Genomic DNA, 19,093 nt, shown 5'->3' with positions numbered 1-19,093 from the left:
GATTGGAGTCAAACCTAGTGACAAAATAATAATCTCTGTAACAGCAAAACCCAAATTGAGAAACTATTTGTGAAGTAGCCTGGTATAACTCATAGGCGATGTTAACAGTGACTGTTTGGGAGTGGGAGATCCATAATTCATGAGCCCTGGAGGCCTGAATTGAATGTGAAGAATTTTCTCCTGAGTGAAGGAACAACAGCTGATTAGATATTTTTCTGCACCCTAAGCCTTGAATGCAATATTGTGCCATAACTTGTGCAGAATATGAGCTGATAGCAACATTCCAAAAGCAATGGGAGATCTTTGTGAATTTTGGGGTTACGGATTAAGAAAACATCTGGGGGGTCAATTAAGATTGAGAATGACAATTTCCCCTCATTTTGGGCGGGAAAACTAGTGAGAATCCCGTCGGTTGATCTGGCGTAATTCCCATCACAATCTACCCACCCACATTAAGGTTTGATTCTCAGTTCTGGAGAGTGGTAAATCAAAAACAATTCAGATAGAGAAACAGAAATAAAGAAAGGGAGAGAAAGATAATATGAAGAGAAAAAGAAGAAAAGAATAGTACGAAAACAAGAAAAGTTAAAAATTACATTTTAAAATTTATGAGAACAATTTATGACGAAGGGAGAGACTCCACAGTTTAAATTGTTTGATATCTGGGTCAGAAAGGTTCATTGGCATCAGATTAACAAATTTTCACAATGTTATAAAGGTGTTTAATGAAATGATAATGAGGACAATTTCCCCTCATTTTGGGCGGGAAAACAAGTGAGAATCCCATTGGTTGATCCGGCTTAATTCCCATCACAATCTACCCACCCACATTTAGGTTTGGAGAGTAAGTTCTCCCGCCAGCAGAAACCCATTGGTGCTAGGAACAGCACCCAGGTGTGCTTCCCTCTCCTTTGTCATGCTAATTTCTGTGTGGAGGAGACCTAGAAGATTGGGGATGAGAATCCCTGTATCGAAGCACCTGTTCAAAATGGCTTCCTCTTTTTCACAGCAGAAAGCACGTAGCTGTTTTGATGTGGCAAGAGTGTTGATAAACATTGTGGTTAGCATCAAAGCAGGGTAATGTAGATGCATCCAAATAGGGGCTGGTTTAGCACAGTGGGCTAAACAGCTGGCTTGTAATGCAGAACAATGCCAGCAGCGCGGGTTCAATTCCTGTACCAACCTCCCGAACAGGCGCCGGAATGTGGCAACTATTTCACAGTAACTTAATTGAAGCCTACTTGTGACAATAAGTGATTATTATTATTAAATATGAAGGGAAAGATAGATAAATAATCTACCAAGTACGCAGCACGGTAGCATTGTGGATAGCACGCTCGCTTCACAGCTCCAGGGTCCCAGGTTCGATTCTGGCTTGGGTCACTGTCTGTGCAGAGTCTGCACATCCTCCCCGTGTGTGCGTGGGTTTCCTCCGGGTGCTCCGGTTTCCTCCCACAGTCCAAAGATGTGCAGGTTAGGTGGATTGGCCATGATAAATTGCCCTTAGTGTCCAAAATTGCCCTTAGTGTTGGGTGGGGTTGCTGGGTTATGGGGATAGGGTGGAGGTGTTAACCATGGGTAGGGTGCTCTTTCCGGGAGCCGGTGCAGACTCGATGGGCCGAATGACCTCCTTCTGCACTGTAAATTCTATGTAAGTATCTGTCTCTGAACTAATGTAACTGCCAATCATTGGCTAGTGCAATATGTTGCTGTGTGAAATTGAATGGGAGTTTGCATTTCAAAGGATTTCAATTTAGAGAACCCAATTTTTTTCCAATTAAGGGGCAATTTAATGTGACCAATCCACCTGCCCTGCAAATGTTTTTGGGTTGTGGGGGTGCGACCCACAAAGACACGGGGAGTTTGTGCATACTTCACATGGACCGTGACCCTGGCCATGATCGAACCCAGTGACACTTGTACAGCTGCTGCTTTAAACTCATTTAGCCAAGGCTTACATGTGAATGAAGGGTAAGTGAAAATGCAGCACTCTTCAGCTTTGAGTCAGGCATCTCTGATGGGCGGACTAATGGGTATGATGAGGGGGTTGAATGGGAGTGACTGATGAGGGGGTCTGATGGGAGTGATTGATGCGGTCTGATGGGAGAGATTGATGCGGGGATCTGATGGGAGTGACTGATGAGGGTGTCTGATGGGAGTGACTGATGAGGGGCTCTGATGGGAGTGACTGATGAGCGGGTCTGATGGGAGTGACTGATGAGCGGGTCTGATGGGAGTGAATAATGCGGGGGGTCTGATCGGAGTGACTGATGAGGGGTCTGATGGGAGTGATTGATGAGCGGGTCTGATGAGAGTGACTGATGAGGGGGTCTTATGAGTGTCTGATGAGGGGGTTTCATGGGAGTGATTGATCAGGGGTTCTTATGGGAGTTATTGATGCGGGGATCTGATAGGAGTGACTGATGAGGGGGTCTGATGGGAGTGACTAATGAGGGGTGTGATGGGAATGACTGATGAGTGAGTCTGATGGGAATGACTGGAGGGGGTCTGATGGGAGTGACTGATGAGGGGGTTTGATGGGAGTTACTGATGAAGGGGTCTGATGGGAGTGATTGGTGCAGGGATCTGATGGGAGTGACTAATGAGGGGTCTGATGGGAGTGATCGATGAGCGGGTCTGATGGAAGTGACTAATGAGGGGTGTGATGGGAATGACTGATGAGTGGGTCTGATGGGAATGACTGGAGGGGGTCTGATGGGAGTGACTGATGAGGGGGTTTGATGGGAGTTACTGATGAAGGGGTCTGTTGGGAATGACTGATGAGGGGGTTTGATGGGAGTTACTGATGAAGGGGTCTGATGGGAGTGATTGATGTAGGGGTCTGATGGGAGTGACTAATGAGGGGTCTGATGGGAGTGATCGATGAGCGGGTCTGATGGGAGGGTCTGATGGGAGTTATTGATGCGGAGATCTGATGGGAGTGACTGATGAGGGGTCTGATGGAAGTGACTAATGAGGGGTGTGATGGGAATGACTGATGAGTGGGTCTGATGGGAATGACTGGAGGGGGTCTGTTGGGAATGACTGATGAGGGGGTTTGATGGGAGTTACTGATGAAGGGGTCTGATGGGAGTGATTGATGCAGGGGTCTGATGGGAGTGACTAATGAGGGGTCTGATGGGAGTGATCGATGAGCGGGTCTGATGGGAGGGTCTGATGGGAGTTATTGATGCGGAGATCTGATGGGAGTGACTGATGAGGGGGTCTAATGGAAGTGACTAATGAGGGGTGTGATGGGAATGACTGATGAGTGGGTCTGATGGGAATGACTGGAGGGGGTCTGATGGGAGTGACTGATGAGGGGGTTTGATGGGAGTTACTGATGAAGGGGTCTGATGGGAGTGATTGATGCAGGGGTCTGATGGGAGTGACTAATGAGGGGTCTGATGGGCGTGATCGATGAGCGGGTCTGATGGAAGTGACTAATGAGGGGTGTGATGGGAATGACTGATGAGTGGGTCTGATGGGAATGACTGGAGGGGGTCTGTTGGGAGTGACTGATGAGGGGGTTTGATGGGAGTTACTGATGAAGGGGTCTGATGGGAGTGATTGATGCAGGGGTCTGATGGGAGGGTCTGATGGGAGTTATTGATGCGATCTGATGGGAGTGATTGATGAGGGGGTCTGATGGGTGACTAATGAGGGGTCTGATGGGAATGACTGATGAGTGGGTCTGATGGGAATGACTGATGAGGGGGGGTCTGATGGGAGTGACTGATGAGGGTGTCTGACGGGAGTGATTGATGAGGCGGTCTAATGGATGTGACTGATGAGGGGGTCTAATGGGAGTGACTGATAAGGGCGTCTCATGTGAGTGATTGATGCAGGGGTCTGATGGGAGTGATTGATGAGCGGGTCTGATGGGAGTTACTGAGGGGGTCTGATTTGAGTGATTGTTGAGAGGGTCTGATTGGAGTGACTGATGAGGTCTGATGGGAGTGACTGATGAGGGGTTCTGATGGGAATGATTGATGAGGGGGGTCTAATGGGAATGATTGATGCAGGGGTCTGATGGGAGTGACTAATGAGGGGTCTGATGGGAGTGATTGATGCGGAGGTCTGATGGGAGTACCTGATGAGGGGGTCTGATTGGAGTGACTAATGAGGGGTCTGATGGGAGTGACTGATGAGCGGGTCTGATGGAAGTGACTAATGAGGGGTCTGATGGGAGTACCTGATGAGGGGGTCTGATGGGAGTGACTAATGAGGGGTCTGATGGGAGTGACTAATGAGGGGTCTGATTGGAGTGACTGATGAGGGGGTCTTGTGGGAGTGACTGATGAGCGGGTCTGATGGGAGTGACTGATGAGGGGATCTGATGGGAGTGACTGATGAGGGGGTCTGATGGGAGTGACTAATGAGGGGTCTGATGGGGATGACTGATGAGTGGCTCTGATGGGAATGACTGATAAGGGGGTCTGATGGGAGTGATTGATGAGGGGGTCTGATGGGAGTGACTAATGAGGGGTCTGATGGGAGTGATTGATGCGGGGATCTGATGGGAGTGACTGATGAGGGGGTCTGATGGGAATGACTGATGAGGGGGTCTGATGGGAGTGATTGATGAGGGGGTCTGATGGGTGTGACTGATGAGTGGGTCTGATGGAAGTGATTGATGAGAGCGTTTGATGGGAGTGACTAATGGGGGGGGTCTGATTGGAGTGATTGATGAGGGGGGTCTGATGGGAGTGATTGATGAGTTTGTCTGATGGGAGGGACTGATGAGGGGGTCTGATGGGAGTGACTGATGGGGTGTTCTGGTGGGAGTGATTGATCAGGCGGTCTGATGGGAGTGATTAATGAGGGGGTCTGATGGGAGGGACTGATGAAGGAGTCTGATGGGAGTGACTGATGGGGGTCTGATGGGAGTGATTGATGAGGGGGTCTGATGGGAGTGATTGATGAGGGGATCTGATGGGAGCGACGAATGGAGAGTGTGTTGGGGGGAACTGATGGGTGGAGGGCGGGAGCGGTTTGGGAAGGTACCAGTCCAATTTCATGCACGTGTGCTGTGGGGGAGTGATACGTTATTCCCATGCTGAGGAGGGAAGCTGCCCCTTCCTGTCACTGTGCGGCAGGCACAATTTTCATTTTGGAGGGCCCTTCCGATGGGCTTTGGGGAGAACCGTTATCCACTAGACCCACCCACCCTTGGGTCTACCGCATAAGGACCATGCACCAAAGCCCGCCCAGAGGATTTCCCACTGTTGGAGTCGATACAAAACCGGGGGGGGGGGGGGGGGGTGAATTAGGCGTTCGGCCCATTAATCAAATTGAAATGGATACAAATCGGTGATTTGCATCCTCCCATCAGCATGGGGCAGGCTGATTCTGGCTTTGAATGGGCTGAGCATATTTATATATATGAGTTTGGTTCATAATATGACAGAATTCTTCATTATGGTGGAAGAGGGCAGAAGTCGAATCCAAAACTCTGGTCCTGGATCTAAATAAAGACTACAATGAATGCATCAGGTACAAATAGGCAAGGACAGATTGAGGAATCTTACTAAAAGGGTCGACAGTAATTTTTTAAAAATAGATTTAGAGTACCCAATTCATTTTTTCCAATTAAGGGGCAATTTAGCGTGGCCAATCCACCTACCCTGCACATCTTTGGGTTGTGTGGGCGAAACCCACGCAAACACGGGGAGAATGTGCAAACTCCACACGGACAGTGACCCAGAGCCAGGATCAAACCTGGGACCTCGGCTCAGTGAGGCTGCAGTGCTAACCCACTGCACCACCGTGCTGCCCTGGACATTAATTAAATAACAGTTCATGGCAGGAATTCTCCATTTGCCGACTGCGAAATCGCAAAATGTAATTGGGCGGAGAATAGCTTCCAACGCCAAAATCACGGTAGGCACCAATTTAACGCCAAATCGGGACGCTTCCGCACACAGAAAATGGCTTAATGTGTTGCTTGCCACGCGGGGTAAAAGTACAGTAGCGGGCCTGACACCCTATTCTCCAGGGCCTCCGAGATTCACCGACTGATGGGCCAAGCTCCCGACGAGGTGGTTCACCTGTGCTCTCAAAAGTCGTGAACCTGGCATTGTAGCTGCTGAGCAAGGAGAAGAGGAGGTAGGAAATGGCATGTGGGCTGCAGTGTGGGGGGGGTGGGGGGCTGCCAGGGCTGGGGTGGGGGGGAGGGGGGGAAACAGACTGGACAGCTTCGGTGCACTTCTCCCTCCTTTCATCTCACAGCACTAGTTGTCGTGGTCGGCTGTTCGCAGAGCCAATTGATGGATTTTTGTGTCTATTCAGAACTGTGGATATGCATTATTCCTTCTTAGTTTCCAAATAACAGAAATTCAGTCTGTGCTGTTTTGGCAAATTTTCATTGAACTTTATTTGTCCGCTTTAGCGTCTGCTGGTAAACTTTGGTCAGATTGATTGTCTTTAGCGAATTCAGTGTTTGAGTTTAAAATAGAATTACAGATCGTGGTAATTCCTTCAAATCATGATACACAGTACAAAATTACTGATTGATTTGAACAAAAGAAAAATGGCGATTTAGAAAAAGCAAGCAGCAAAGAAATAGGTTTCAGAAAGTGATAGATTGATTCTGGAAAAGATTTTTCCATCCCGACAAGTGATTTTTCTTTTATAAATTTAGATTACCCAATTATTTTTTCCAATTAAGGGGCAATTTAGCGTGGCCAATCCACTGCAAATTTTTGGGTTGTGGGGGCAAAACCCACGCAGACACGGGGAGAATGTGCAAACGCCACACGGACAATGACCCAGAGCCGGGATCGAACCTGGGACCTCAGCGCCGTGAGGCGGTTGTGCTAACCACTAGGCCACCGTGCTGCCCGACAAGTGATTTTTAAGGAGATTATTATCTTAAAGTCTCGCCTTCTTTTCATCTCTGATTGGTTTTACCTGATTTATAATTCACTCAATTCGACCAAAGTATCTGTCTGTCAATTTTGAGAGAGATATATATTGAAATAAGTTTGTGTGAATTTTTCATTCCATCACCTGCCAATTTTCCATCTTATTCACAAATGCATCTAGACAATTTTGGAGAAATACATTTTTTGCTTAGAAAGTATCACTCTACCCTGCATGTTTCCATCGAAATGGAACTGCCCATTCTTTCACACAATGGGGCCTTTCAGCCCGCTGACGTCACTGTTCCTTCAGTTTCTAATAAATCTCAAGCAATTTGCAAAATGTTCCCAGCTATTCGGATTTCCTCACTCTCATGATGTAGTTAATTACTCTTAATGAGTTATTTTATCTCTATCATCTATAGCTAACTAAATAGCCAATTTCTATCATGAACTCATGAAATTCACTACCACGGAAGGCTGTGCAGGTCAATTCACTGAATGTATTCGATAAAGAGATAGATATGGAGTAAATTTTCTACTGGCGGAGTTCTTGGTTCTGCTAGCAGCACGCCCCCACCAGCGGTTTCCCACCGGTGTGGGGTAGCTACACTGGGAAATCCCATTGGACAGCGGCGAACAGAAAATTCCAGTGCCAGCGACAAGCACTTGGCTGGGGAGACAAAGAATTCACCCCAATGTTTTAGATTTTAATAACATCAAGGGCTATGGAGAGAAAGCCGGAATATGGCAATAAAATATAGGATTAGCCATGATCATATTGAATGGCAGAGCAGGCTCAAAGGGCAGATTGACTTCCACATGCTCCTAGTTTTAAATTCAACTTATGTATTTAATTCAATGTTAAATATGCTTTCAAGGAAACTTTCATGGAATTCCTGCAGCGCAGAAGGAGGCCATTTGGCCCATCGGGTCTGCACCAACTCTCTGAAACAGCAGTTAACGGAGGCCTATGCTTCCAACCTATGTCTGTACCCCCCACCTAATCATTTGGACACGAGGGGTAATTTAACATCTACCTACCCTGTACATCTTTGGACTATGGGAGGAAACTGGAGCATCCGGAGGACACCCACGCAGATATGGGGAGAACATACAAACTCCACAGAGTCATCCAAAGCAGGAATTGAACCCGGGTCCCTGGCACCGTGAGGCAGTAGTGCTAACTACTGTGCAAACGTGGCTTCAAAACAGTTATTGTTCCTCCAATTATTTATGATAGATTCTCTGCTTTATTAGTTTGTCATTCAGTTGGATTCAATACATTTAATGTTGTATCAGCAATGCAGGAAAATCTAACAATTTACTCTCCATGTCAGGTGGTTTATTTCACTGCGACATTTCCTTATTTGGTTCTGGTCATACTCCTGATCCGAGGAATTACTCTGGAGGGAGCCCATAAAGGAATTGAATTCTACATTGGAAGAGAGTCAGACATCACTAGGTTGGGACATGCGGAGGTAAGCACACCAGGATCATCCGTAGAACTCCAACTGTATTTTTCAGTCATTTTTCTTCACGTTTCACTTTTATTTATGTTCCTCATTTATGACATGTTCAAGGTAAAAGCTGTGTTGTTTTGCATTGTTAACCTGAGGGGAAACTAATTTCAGTCATTGCACATTAGTAGATGGAGTGAGAAGGAAGTTAAACCTGGCAATAAAAGTTCATTATTTTAATTTGTACTACTTAACATTCAGATGTTTGCAGATTTAATGGAGTAAGAAAGCAGAAATGGACTGAAATTGGATGAAATGATGGGATGGAATAAGAGGAAATAGAATTGGAAGGGACAGGGCAGAATATAACACCATACAATGTCTCTGATTTCTTTTTAGCAGCTTGTAAACAATCCACTAATAAAATTGTAGGGTAAATATGTAAATATCTTATCAATCCATGTGGGAGGTCACAAAGTAACAATAAAGTCCCCAATAAATATTTTGACATACAATTATAAAAGATGTGATAACAGGGCACTTAGAAAATATCAGTGGGATTAGACAAAATCAACATAGATTTATAAAAGAGAAGTCAAGTTTGACAAACCGATTGAAGTTTTTTGAGGACATAATTAGTAGAATAGACATGGGTGAACTTGTGGATGTGGTGTATTTGGAATTTCAAAAGTTCCACATAACTGAAGCAGATTGGCAGAGTTTTATTTAAATAGGGAAACAAAAACAGAAAATACTGGACAATTTTAGCAGATCTGTGGAGTTAGAAGGGAGCTAATGTTTCGAGTCCGGATGACTTTATGTTAAAGCCGATAGGTTGGCATGCAAACGGTCCTCGTACCAGTCACTGAAAACAAGCATGCAGGTACGGCAAGCAGTTTGGCAGGCAAATGGCATGTTGGTTTTCATGCAAGAAGACTTGAGTACAGGAGCAAGAATGTCTTATTGCAGCTGCAAGGCCTTGATAAGACCACACATGGAGTATTGTGTGCTGTTTTGGTCTCCGACTCAAGGAAAGGATATATTTGCGTTAGAGGAGTACAGCAAAGATCACCAGACTGATTCCTGAGATGGCAAGATTGCCATACAGGAAAAGATTGAGTAGGCTGGGCCTGTATTCACTGTAAATTAGAAGAATGAGAGGGGATCTAATTGAAACATTTAAAACTCTGACAGGGCTGGACAAACTTAATGCAGGGATGTTGTTTACTGTGGCTGAGGGGTCTAGAACAAGCAGTCACAGTCTCAGAAAATGGGATAAGCCATTAGGACTGAAATGAGAAGAAACCTATTCACTAAGAGGGTGGTGAACCTGTGCAATTCTGTACCACAGAAGGTTGTGAAGGCCAAGTCACTGAGTATATTTAAGAAGGAAATAGATTTCTAGATACTAAAAGTGTCAAGAGGTATGGGAAGAGCACAGGAGTATGATACTCAGAGGACCAGCATGAGCATATGGAATGATGGAGCAGGCTCTGAGAACCAAATGACCTATTCATGTAACCAATTTTCTATGCTGCTGTTTCTAATTTATTGGCATTGAGATTTGATTGTTAACATTAATAGAACTCTGATGGACTTCTGATGCACCTTAAATTTATGCTGCTTTAACCAAAGGTGACCCTAATTCAATTAAACCATAAGTTGCTTCAAAACTTAGCAGCACAAAGTATTTGAGCTCCTCAGTAGACAGGGAGAAAGAATGCATGTCTAACTATTGAAGGAAGACTCCATTGGCTAAAGGGAGTTTCATTCAGTCAGCATTGAGCTTTTGTTCTGATTCCCATATGTTTCTCATGCTTATTGCAGTTTTATCTGTCCCAATTTAGAAAACTCATGTCAAAGTTCTTACAACGGATTAATGCTACCTTCTATTTCCCAGGTCTGGAAAGATGCTGCAACACAGATTTTTTTTTCACTGTCAGTCGGTTGGGGAGGTATAGCAGCCCTGTCATCCTACAACAGGTTCCACAATAACTGTTACGCAGATGCCATCGTTATCTGTGTTGTTAATTGTGCTACGAGTGTGTTTGCTGGATTTGCCATCTTCTCCATCCTGGGACACATGGCTCATATACAAAACAAGCCTGTTCCAGAGATTGTACAATCAGGTAAAAGCAAAGTTAACCTTATTGAGCATGGTCTAAAGAAAACATTTCTGTGTGGTAGCGAGCGGGAAATTGCGGGTGTTTCTCGAAGGCCAACCCAGTGAGGCCATTACCAGTATCTAACTTAACTAGAGCACTTAATGATGCCCTACGGGCTTCATGCCGCAAATGTCTGCTGTGCTGGCTGATTCACTGAGACCCTGCCTGGCAGCTGCCCGCTAACGTGGAGGAGCAGCAAGTTAACTGATTCCACAGGGAAATGCCCAGACAGCATTCAGCCATGCCACCATGTTTACCAGCTCCACAATTCAGGGATGCCGTCCTTGCAAGACTAATGGATGCAATGGAATCCATCCCTCGAGGGGCTCGGTGGGTCAGCCAGCGCAGCCTGGGACAAGGTGGCAGCAGCCGACAGCGCCTGGAGTGTGACAAGGAGGACTGCCACCCAGTGCCGCAAGAAGGTCAACGACAGAGGCCGCACAGGTATGTTGGCACAGGAGAGGCTGGCCCACAACAGACAGGAGAGGGGGTGGCCGAGGTCAGATCGGTCACTAATATCGAGATTGGCCTATGCTGTAGAGGTGAAAATCCACCGGCCCCCATCCAGATGCCATGTGACACGTGAGTTGTTCATATCAGGATGATGATCCTTCCCTCTCACTGTCCACATGTCCATTCTCATGCAAGATCGCAATCCAGCAGTGCTGGCCCATCCGCTCCCTAAGCTTCCCAAGAGAATACCTTGGAGGAAAGCTCTGTGGATGACACCATCGATGCATCATGGCTGGCATCCTCACCCTCCACAGAGACACACGCACCTCTATGTGAGAAAGTACTGGACAGGCTTCTGGGGCACAAACTGAAGAATACCACACGGTAGCAGATGCATATCAGGAGGCAGCAGGAACGTCGAGGGGAGACAGCAGTCAGAGGTCTGCAGGATCCCAGGATGCACCTGAGTCAGATGCTGAGCCTCTGGGCCAGGCTAACCCGGAGCTGATTCTGTCGATAGGGATGTCAGCGACACCACAGCGGGTCCATAACCAATTGGAGCGGTCTCAAAGGCTATGGACACAGGATATTGCGGCAACAATGTGTGACACCAAGGCCAACACGGCCAAGGTGAAAGTCGCATTGGCAAGCCTGGAATAGGACGTCAGCAGCATAAGTGATGGTGTCCAAGACATTGCTCAATCAGTGACAGCCATCGCTGGGGGAATGAGCCTCTAATGCAGGTGGACCTTTCCAAGGTGCTGCAGAGAATGTCCCAGCCACTGGGGGGCATGTCTCTCTCTCAGATAGTCCTTGCCGGGGCACTGCAGGTCATGTCCCACTCTCAGCTGGGCAGCGGGAGACACTCCAGAGCACGTCCAGGTCGCTGAGAGCTGCGTCCCAGTGGCAGGTGAACATTGGCCAGGCACTTGTTATGGGCCAGGGTTGAGAAAACTCCAAAGCATATCATAGAATTCACTTGACCTGCAACTGTTTATTAATTTTGGTGACGAGGAGCACAAGGGCCTACTTTTCAGGTATTATTCAACAGAGTCCTTGAGCACTTTTAAACAAAACAAAGTTTATTCTACGAATTCAGTTAACATTTTATAAACACGCACAGTAAGCATTTCATCAACAACAAACATAAATACCCCACACAGCTACAGTACTCTATATGTAACCCTTAATAACTTCCCTTTACTGTTTCAATCAAGTAATAACATCCATAAACCAGACCAACCGTTTACCATAAAACAGTCAGTTTGAATTCCTTCCAGAAAGCAGTTATTACTTATAAATTATCAAGTGATCTGGAGACACCTTTTAACATGCAGAGAGAGAGACATATACACAAGACTTCTCTGCCTTTATCCATCTTCCAAATGTGTAAACAAAAGTAAAACCCAGAGCCACAAACAGCTCACCGCTCAATGACGAAACTAAAACCCAGAGCCACAGCACAGCTCCACCCACACAATGACATCACTGAAGCCATGTGATAAGAGAACACATTTCTTAAAGGGACACACACATGACACACTGCAGAACATGTCCCACTCATAGAGGGGCAGCGCTAAGAGCATCATGGCGTAGATATTGGGGAGCCGCCAGGGCTGACAGAGTCAGTTGACTTGGGCATCCAGATCTCAATCCAGCGGCCCCTCCATCCTGAAGTGACCCCAGGGTCCTATAGACACCGTTCAGAAGGAGGGAGAGTTGGAGGCTGACACGAAGCCTCCCTACGGAGTGACGAGAGTGGGCACCAGCACTCCCTTCTCCACACCCCCTGACAATGGCACATCCCGGGGTCAGTGTGCGGAACAGGCTGATACAGCAAGGCGTGTGCATGCCAGGGGCATCAAAAACCACAGGACGCATTAAGCAGCAGGCTTTCCCCCACCTTTGAGATGCAACCTGCGAATCATGCAAATGTAGCGGTGGTGCACAGTGGGCTAAACACATTGAGAATCACTGAGAGGGCACTGGGGGACAGGGAGGACAGCATCATTGGTAGCTAGGTATTGGGGGTCATGATAGTACACCATTAAAACACCTAAGAAATGTGAAGTTTTTGCCAGGTTATTCCGCACCGCGGGCCAGCCTGAACCCTCCACCCCCCAGTTGCACTACTCCCCCCCCCTCCCCTAGCCCAGCCACCTGGGCACCCGACAACTAGACTTGCCCACACCACCCCCTCCCACCCTCTCCACACCAAGGTATACCTTGGTGCAGATGGTGGGTGTGAGCTCGTGGTCAGCAGACAAACTGGAGTCAGATTATGCCGTAGCTAGAAGAACACCAAAGCTCCACTCACAACAGATTTTCATTATCCTTCTGCTTTGTGGACCCGCTGACAGTGCTGACACAGGCCCATCACCCTGGAGTGATATGACACAGATCCTCGGAGGGTGGAACTGGGCGATCACGAGGGGGAGGTGGATAATGGATGGGTGGCCCAGGTGCCACACCGTCTCCCTGTGCAGGCAGAGCACTCTGCAACACATGCTGTCTGTCATCTTTCAAAAGACCAGTGACAACTGTGCACTTTGGGGCGCCGCTGGCCTCCCCCTCTGTATCCCGCCCTGACCTGATGGGTGAGTCCACAGACTGTGGCAGGGCCCGACACAAGGGCCACTATCTAAAGCCTCAGTCAACATAGATGACCTTCTCTGACATCTGGTCATCTAGCCAGCCACCAGCACCACAAGGGCAGCCTATGTGAGGCCCACGATGTCACCCATAATGCAATATTGGTAAGGAATTGGAGAGGTGAATGACAATCCGCTATGGCTTACACTCCGGTGCCCTCAGGTCCCTCATGCCTCCCCGACCCTCCCATTCCCTGCCGTCCCTCAGGATGCCATCCAACATGCCCTGCACATGCACCCGCAGCCACAGAAGGAGCCCCAAGGCACTAAACCCAGACTCTATCCCCCTGACATCCACTAGAATCGTTACCTGGATCAGACCCCGGTCCACATACCCACCCTCTGATCGCAGTCATGTCCCCAGTTCTGTGTCCCAGCTCTTGGCTGTTTGAATGTTGGTTGCTCTCTCTGTGGTGTTGATGGCTCCAGAGTTTAGGCAAAGTGTCCAGGCCTCACAACCTGATTGAGATGCTGGGCAGGAACAATTGGCTGCTTCATGGCACACCGACCCATAGGAATCCACTTGGGTACATTTTAGTTCAATAACAGTTCTATCAGACAAAAGACAAAGCAAAATTCGGAACAAACAGTAAGAAAATTAAACCTCCAGCATCTAAACCAGGGCTTGCTCACCCCTTTCACCCCTCCATCGCCTCACTGGCTGGTGGAAGTAGCGGTGGGGGGAGCAGGAAGTGGGCCTTGAGGTCGGGAGGGGAGGGGGGGGACACGGGTACGGAACAGCATGGTAGCATGGTGGTTAGCACAATTGCTTCACAGCTCCAGGGTCACAGGTTTGATTCCCGGCTTGGGTCACTGTCTGTCCGGAGTCTGCACGTTCTCCCCATGTGTGCGTGGGTTTCCTCCGGGTGCTCCGGTTTCCTCCCACAATACAAAGGTGTGCAGGTTAGGTGGATTGGCCATAATAAATTGCCCTTAGTGTCCATAATTGCCCTTAGTGTCCAAAATTGCCCTTAGTGTTGGTGGGGTTACTGGGTTATGGGGATAGGGTGGAGGTGTGGGCTTGGATAGGGTGCCCTTTCAAAGAGCCGTTGCAGACTCGATGGACCGAATGGCCTCCTTCTGCACTGTACGTTCTATGATCTATGAACACCATTGCCTCAGCCTGCAGTGCAGTCAATGCAGCTGCTGACTGCCCACTGTGAACTTAGTGCCATGTGTCGTATGGATGTCCCCCCAGGCCACTCCCCTAGATACTCTCTGTCATAATATTCTCTCATGTATATAATGAGATGCAGACAGGCAGTGATTGACACACAGCATGATCAATGAACACACAACACAGAGCAACCAATCACCAGACAGGACACCACTCAAAAGCCCACAGGGCATTAAGACTCTCTGTCTCTCAGGAAACAGATACTGAGACAGTCAGAGTGCACAAGTTAGTGAGCACTTCTACCATGTGGTAGCTAGTAAGTCTGGTCGAGCCAGTTAGAGGTCATCAGTAGGATTAGTAGAGTGTCAACCCACAGCTGAACATGTACAGCAGTTCATAGTTAAATAAAACAGTGTTGGATCATCTCCGGTGTCAGACGTTTGTTTCCAGCTTTCCTGCATCCAGTTGCAGTCAACATCGAACCAACCTGCCGAACACATCATGGTACCAGAGTGCTATTAATCCTGCCGAACCTACCTCGAGTGAATCTGCAACGACCAGCAAGCGGCCATCCAGCGAAATGGAAACCATCCAGCCTCCTCCGCAGCCCCGCATCTCCGGCAACCTCGCCGCCAACTGGAAAATCTTCAAGCAAAAGTTCCTCCTGTATATCAAGGCCTCCGACCTTGAGGCAGCATCGGATGCATGAAGATCATGCTATTTCTCTTGACCACAGGGGATCACGCCATCCATACCTACAACTCGCTTACGTTTGCCGATGGCGAAGACAAGACGAAGTTCAAAACAGTTCTGTTAAAATTCGACAGCCACTGCGACATTGAAGTGAATGAGAGCTTTGAAGAGTACATCTTCCAACAGAGGCTTCAGGGTAAGGATGAACCTTTGCAGTCCTTCCTGACCCATCTCTGCATCCTGGCGCAGTCATGTAATTATGGCTCGACGGTTGATTCCATGATCCGGGATCAGATCGTTTTGGGGTCCACTCCGATTCCCTACGGTAGCTCCTCAAAATCAAACAGCTAACCCTCTCCGTCGCTATCGAGACGTGCGTAATCCATGAGCATGCCAAGAATAGTTACTCCCACATCAGGGCAGCAGAAACTGCAAAACTGGTCTCCCACAAGCAGAACGGGTGCAGGCCATTGCAAAAATGCAATGCTGGAATATCGAGGAGAGTGGCCATTTTGCATGCTTTTCCCGGGTCCCTACGCATGCGCGCCATGACCAGGTGGACGGCGAGGCCGAAAACCCTAATGCGTACTTCGGCCGACTGCACTGCTCATGCACGTTGGCGCACGGAAATAGCTGACATTAGCGTTATTACGTACCCGAATTGTGGCTCCGTCCATTTAAAGCGGCAATGTCCAGCCAAAGGACAGCGATGCCTACAGTGTGGGAAGCCTGGCCATTACGAGGCCTGCTGCAGGTCCGCTCCGCCGATTATCAGCAATCCCAGACACGGCGCAGAAGTGTCCGCTCGGTACAACAAGACATGCAGGATTCTGATCCCGACAGCCCAACAGACCCCGATGCTGACTGCCTCAAGTCTCCATATCGGGTGGGCATCATAAACACACACGAGCTGGTCTCCACTGCACCTGCAACCTGCCTTTTGATCCTCAGTGTGGATCCTGACGACGAGTGGCATGCTATCCTCACAGTCAACCAGGCTCGCATCAGATTTAAATTGGACACCGGCGCGTCTGCGACCCTCATATCACAGTCAGATCTTGACAGCATCCGTGACCAACCAAGCATTCTTCCACCAGCCTGCCAACTCCTTGACTACAATGGCAATGCCATAGCTGCCAGTGGATCGTGTCAGCTAGGGGTATCTCACAAGGAAATCAAGGCAACTTTACGGTTCAAGATCATCCGGCCTGACAGGACCTGCTCGGTGCTTGCGCCTGCAAGCTCCTGAATCTGGTCCAGTGAGTCCACACCATGTCCTCAACACCAGCGACTGCCTCGCCCGATGTGAATCTCCAGGTCGAGATAGACAACATTCTCACACAATACCACAACGTTTGATGGAATGGGCACGCTCCCATATCGCTACAAAATTTTACTCAAGCCAAACACCGCTCCAGTGATCCATGCACCACGCCGGGTGCCGGGTCCTCTCAAGGATCGCCTGAAAAAGCAGCTGCAAGATCTCCAAAACCAGGGCAGCATCTCAAAGGTCACAGAAACAACAGACTGGGTCAGCTCCATGGTCTGCATAAAAAAACCCTCTGGTGAACTCCGCATTTGCATCATGCGATAGCACTACCCGATCCCGAAGCGTGAAGAGTTAACCAGTGAGATGGTTCATGCCAAAGTCTTCACCAAGCTGGAAGTCTCCCGTGGCTTCTGGCAAATACAGCTGGACACATCCAGTCGGAAGCTGTGCACGTTTAACACTCCGTTCGGCCGCTATTGCTACAACCGCATGCCCTTCGGTATCATATCAGCTTCCGAAGTATTTCATTGCATCATGGAGCAAATGATGGAGGGCATCGAGGGGGTGCTGGTCTCTGTGGACAACGTGATAATCTGGTCCATAATGCCCGAGGATCACGTTGCCCGCCTCAGACAGGTCTTCCAACGGATTCATGAAAATGGCCTCCAGCTCAACAGGGCCAAATGCTCATTTGGTCAATCCGCTATCAAGTTTCTGGGTGACCATATTTCACAGCAGGGTGTGCAACCTGACGCCGACAAGGTGCTGGCGATCAATGCCATAAAGACCCCGGAGGACAAGAAGGCAGTCCTCCTCTTCCTCGGGATGGTACATTTTCTCAAGTTTCATGCAGAAGTTCACGGTGGAAAAAGACCATAGGCCTTTAGTCCACATAATCCAGAAGGATTTAAATGACATGAGACCTTGGCTACAGCGAATTCTTCTTTGTCTCGGCCGATATGACTTCGACCTCGTCTATACACCGGGTAAGGAACTGATCATCGCGGATGCCCTATACCGGTCCATCACCACGCTGTGTGAACAGGCAGACTTCATCTGCCACATAGAGGCATAGGTGCAGTTGTGTGCCAGCAACCTACCAGCCACTGATGAACGAGTGGTCCAAATATGTGAAGAAACTGCCAAGGATCCTCTACTGCAGCACGTGATGCAACACCTTGCCCATGGCTGGCAAAAGGGGCAATGTCCCCAGCTCTTTAATGTTAAGGACGAATTAATGGTCATTGAGGGAATCCTTAAACTGGATCGGATTGTCATTCCTCAAAGCATGCGAGCTATGGTGCTCGGACAGATCCATGAGGGTCACCTTGGGATAGAAAAATATCGACGCAGAGCTCGGGAGGCGGTTTATTGACAGGGCATCAACCAGGACATTGCTGACACGGTCCTCAATTGCCCAACCTGCCAGACGTTTCAACCAGCTCAGCCCAAAGAAACGCTGCAACAGCACGAGATTGTGACCTTCCATGGTCTAAAGTGGGGGTAGACCTCTTTCACGCCAATGGACGTGATTACGTGCTCTTGGTCGACTACTTCTCCAATTACCCGGAAGTTGTGAAATTGTCGGACCTCACGTCTATGTCCATCATCAAAGCCTGCAAAGAGATGTTTACCAGGCACGGGATACCACTCACAGTAATGCGTGACAACGGTCCATGTTTCTAAGGCCAGGAGTGGTCCGCATTTGCATGATCCTACAACTTCAGACACATCACCTTCAGTCCCCATTACCCGCAATCAAATGGAAAGGCCGAGAAAGGGGTCCATATCGTCAAGTGCAAGGCTGCAGACATCAGCATCCAATTTCAACTTGGCGCTGCTGGCCTCCAGGGTACCCTTCTGTCGACTGGTTTGTCTCCTGCGCAGATGCTCATGAACCGCAACCTGAGGACGACTGTTCCAGCCATCCGTATTCCAGACTTTGACCACCTCACGGTGCTGCAAAACGTGCATCGGTCCAGGGACCAGCAGAAGATCACGTATGATGCTCATGCCACACGCTGGCTCCAGCAGATGTTGTTTGCGTCCAGTTGCCTGAGGGAGGTTGGTCGGCCCCAGCTGTTGTTGTCAGGAAGGTAGCCCCAAGGTCTTTCATTGTTTAAATGGCTGACGGCTCCATTCTCCGGCGCAACAGGAGGGCGCTGCAGAGAGTTCCCCGCCCACCGCCTAACGGCATTGCTCCGCCGATGATCTTGCCTCTTCCGGATGTCTCCTGCCAGGAGGCCACCGATCTGCCAGCGATCCCGCCTGTCCACGACACCGCCACAATGCCAGCAATCCCGCCTGTCCAAGTGCCGGCGTCTCCTGCACCTATCTCTGCAGCGATTGACAAGAATTCGTCGCCCACCACAAAGACTGAATCTGCAGACTTTGCTTTTGTAAACTTTGTTCGCTTTGCTC

The 19,093-nt window shown here is 48.6% G+C and overlaps 1 protein-coding gene across 1 annotated transcript in view; it reads left to right on the top strand.

Moving 5' to 3' along the window:
* The window catches only part of LOC119951977 (sodium- and chloride-dependent neutral and basic amino acid transporter B(0+)-like), a 206,467-nt gene that overhangs the window by 109,267 nt on the left and 78,107 nt on the right, over window positions 1-19,093 (top strand). The window contains exons 7-8 of the mRNA XM_038775413.1: window positions 8,204-8,344; window positions 10,224-10,452. Coding sequence (XP_038631341.1) covers window positions 8,204-8,344; window positions 10,224-10,452 — 370 coding nt within the window. The remainder of the gene's footprint in view (window positions 1-8,203; window positions 8,345-10,223; window positions 10,453-19,093) is intronic.

The sequence above is a fragment of the Scyliorhinus canicula genome, chromosome 17 (assembly GCF_902713615.1).
Source record: "Scyliorhinus canicula chromosome 17, sScyCan1.1, whole genome shotgun sequence".
In the NCBI taxonomy this organism is placed as follows: Eukaryota; Metazoa; Chordata; class Chondrichthyes; order Carcharhiniformes; family Scyliorhinidae; genus Scyliorhinus; species Scyliorhinus canicula.
The sequence above is the reverse complement of the archived record's forward strand: the minus strand, read 5'-3'. Positions and strand labels throughout refer to the sequence as shown.